This window comes from Chelonia mydas, chromosome 1 (genome assembly GCF_015237465.2).
Source record: "Chelonia mydas isolate rCheMyd1 chromosome 1, rCheMyd1.pri.v2, whole genome shotgun sequence".
Lineage (NCBI taxonomy): Eukaryota > Metazoa > Chordata > Testudines > Cheloniidae > Chelonia > Chelonia mydas.
In genome coordinates, this window is record NC_057849.1 from 181931557 (window position 1) to 181934466 (window position 2910).

Sequence of the window (2910 nt, forward strand, 5' to 3'; positions counted from 1 at the left end):
AGCTGATCCAAGGGGCCAGTATGGCAGCATGGAATCAATGAGGCAAAAACCATCTCTTCTGCTGGCTGCAGCAAGGGAAGGTGGCACAGGAACCACTATCCTGGCTCCACACTGCCCAAGGATCCCTCTACTTTGGGGAAATACTCACACATCTGCTGACACCAGCTTCAGAGCTTCTGTGCACCTGGCAGCACAGCCCAAGCAGCTGTCCCACAATGCAGAATCTGGGCTGTGGAATTTCCACTGGGCTCTACTCTCCCTGAAATGAGTTAGCTGTATCCAGCCAGCTCCCACGACTGCGAGACAGAATCCATATTTACTACTACAGCCTGTGATTTAAGGACATGGCAAGCTCTTCCTCTCTCTCCTCAGAGAAACATATTCTCCCATCTGCTTTATGGGCACATCTTGTCCACCTACACTCAGTTCATTGTACAAGCAGTAGGCTTGTGGGCACCCGTCTAGTGGTAGAGGAGGAGAATCACATTGCCCTTCTCAAACTGAGTCGTCCAGCCTCCAGGAGAGCATTCAGATTCCCCAGCCCCGAACCTGCTACTCACACCTCCTCTTCTCTCTGCACCAGGTGCATCTGGGCAGATCTGGACCAAGTTCACAAGCTTAATTCCCTCACTTTGGGCCAAATCCAGAAGACTGGAAGAGCCCTTGAAACTCTCACAAACTTCAGTAGGAGATGAAGGAGCTCAACACCATTCTGGATTCAAAGCTACAAACAGATGCTGTCCTTTGAGGAAACCCAGCTTTAATATAGAGTGGAAGCTTATATGGAAGGCATGGATGGCTAAAGGCATTTACTCTGGTTTGAAGATACGCTCAGGTCTTTAGCATACTGTTTGGCCCATAACCATTGCAGTTTGGATAGTCCTTGCCACTGCACCATATGCTCTTTGATGCCTTTGCAGCAGGCACTGCTGGCTTCCGGAGGTTATCCCTGTTAGTCCTTCACAAAGGACTGGGCTCCTCAAAGAGACCTGCCTCTATACAGTAGCTTCCAACAAGAATAAGGAAGACATTGAAGAGAAGGATAGGACAGGGGACTGGGACTCAGGAAATCAGGTTCTGCCACACGCTTCCTGGGTGACCTTGGGCAAATCAATTGATCTCTGTGTCTCAGTTCCCCATCTGTGAGATGGGGATAATACTTCCTTCCTTCTCTTCCCTTTGTCTGATCTGATGCCCCAATCCCACAAGTTATTTTGCAGAGTCATGCCTCTTTGCACACATGTAGCTCCCCTGCAAGTGCACAGGTCCTCCCAGACGGAGTAATTTGTAGGACTGTGGCCTTAGACTGTAAACTCTTTGAGACAGAGACTGTATCTCACTCTCTGCTATCCACTGTGCAAGCACCCTGGGGCTCAGATCTCAGTCAAGGGCTCCAGGGGTAATAAGAATTAGTAGTAAACTCAGATCTGTCTGATTGTTGACCCAGGCCCCACAAAGTGGTTGAAGAGTCACCAAACCCTTGAGTTCCACGGAGTTCAGCAAACCCGGATTAAGATGCCCTGCTACTTGTTTTACACGGGGGCTCCTTTTCTACTGTGCTAAAGCAATGTTCATGTCATTGACGTGCCCCCTCCCTTCCTCTGGGCCTGGCCACTGCCGTGAAATATTTTCTGCCCATTTTTTTCAATGCACCCTTCACCTCTTTATTCCTGAAACTATAGATAACCGGGTTTAACGTGGGGGTTACAATGCAATATAATGACGAAACCAAGGTGTCTATGTCCAGAGAGTAGCCTGAGCTGGGCCGATTATAATTGAAGTTGGAGGTGCCGTAGAAGATGACGACCACAATCAGATGGGAGGTGCAGGTGGAGAAAGCTTTGAATCGGCCCTTGGCTGAACGGATCTTCAGGATGGTGCTGATGATGTGGCCATAGGAGACCACGGTGAACAGACAAGGGCTCAGTCCAATCAAGGCACTAGCCAAATGAAGCATAGCTTCATTGACAGAGGTCTCTGAGCAAGAGAGCTTCAGCAGCAACGGGACATCACAAAAGAAGTGGCTGAGTTGATCGGACTTGCATATGACTATGGCTGATGTGAGGAGAGTGTGCACTAGGGAATTCACCAAGCCACACAGCCATGAAAACCCCGCCAGCTGCACACAAAGCCTCTTGCTCATAATGCTTGGGTATCTCAAGGGCTTGCAGATAGCCACATATCGGTCATAAGCCATGACGGCCAACAGGATACACTCTGTGCCAGCGCAAGTAATGAGGAAAAACAGTTGGGCCATGCACCCGGCATATGAAATGGTTTTCCTGCACCGGAAGAAGTTGATCAGCATGACTGGCACTGTGGCAGAAGTGTAGCAGATATCTAAGAAGGACAGATTACTAAGAAAAAAATACATGGGTGTGTGAAGGGTTGGATCAGCCCTGGTCAGGGTTAAGATCAGCATGTTCCCCAGGAGGGTTACAGTGTAGATGACTAAGAACACCAGGAAGAATAAAATCTGAAGGTTGAGGTGGTTTGAAAAGCCCAAGAAAATGAATTCCATTATGTGTGTTTGATTTCCCATTCACACAGTAGCTTTTTAAAAAATCTGTCAAGGAAAAGGATGTGGGAAAATAGTCAGTGTGCAAACAATGAGAATAGTCAATGAATACCACTTTGCCTTTCTAAAGAACCTTCCAGGTAGGGGGCCAGAGCACCTGCTGGTGCAAACTAGCATTTGTTCTGTTAAAAACAATGAAGCTACATAAATTTACATCAGCTGAGGATCTGGCCCCATTGAGCTATTATTATTTTATTAATACATTAACTAGAGTGTATAGAATGTATAAGAGACATGATCCCAGTACCCTAGAGCTTACAGTCTAAGCATGGGCAAAATATAACAAATTAAGACAGACAATAGGAGAGCGAGGGGAAGAGAAGTGTGGTTGC

At 47.4% G+C, this 2910-nt stretch overlaps 1 protein-coding gene across 1 annotated transcript; it reads right to left on the bottom strand.

Annotated features, from left to right (window-relative positions):
* Positions 1-1576: 1576 nt before the first annotated feature.
* On the bottom strand, positions 1577-2551 carry LOC102935380 (olfactory receptor 2G3). Its single transcript, XM_007060837.3, has one exon. The coding sequence runs from the start codon at positions 2540-2542 to the stop codon at positions 1577-1579; it is 966 nt and encodes a 321-aa protein (XP_007060899.2). The 5' UTR covers positions 2543-2551.
* Positions 2552-2910: the final 359 nt, after the last annotated feature.

Bases quoted from the DNA above. Each gene is read 5' to 3' on its own strand.
- LOC102935380 (XM_007060837.3), bottom strand. From the start codon at position 2,542: ATGGGAAATCAAACACACATAATGGAATTCATTTTCTTGGGCTTTTCA.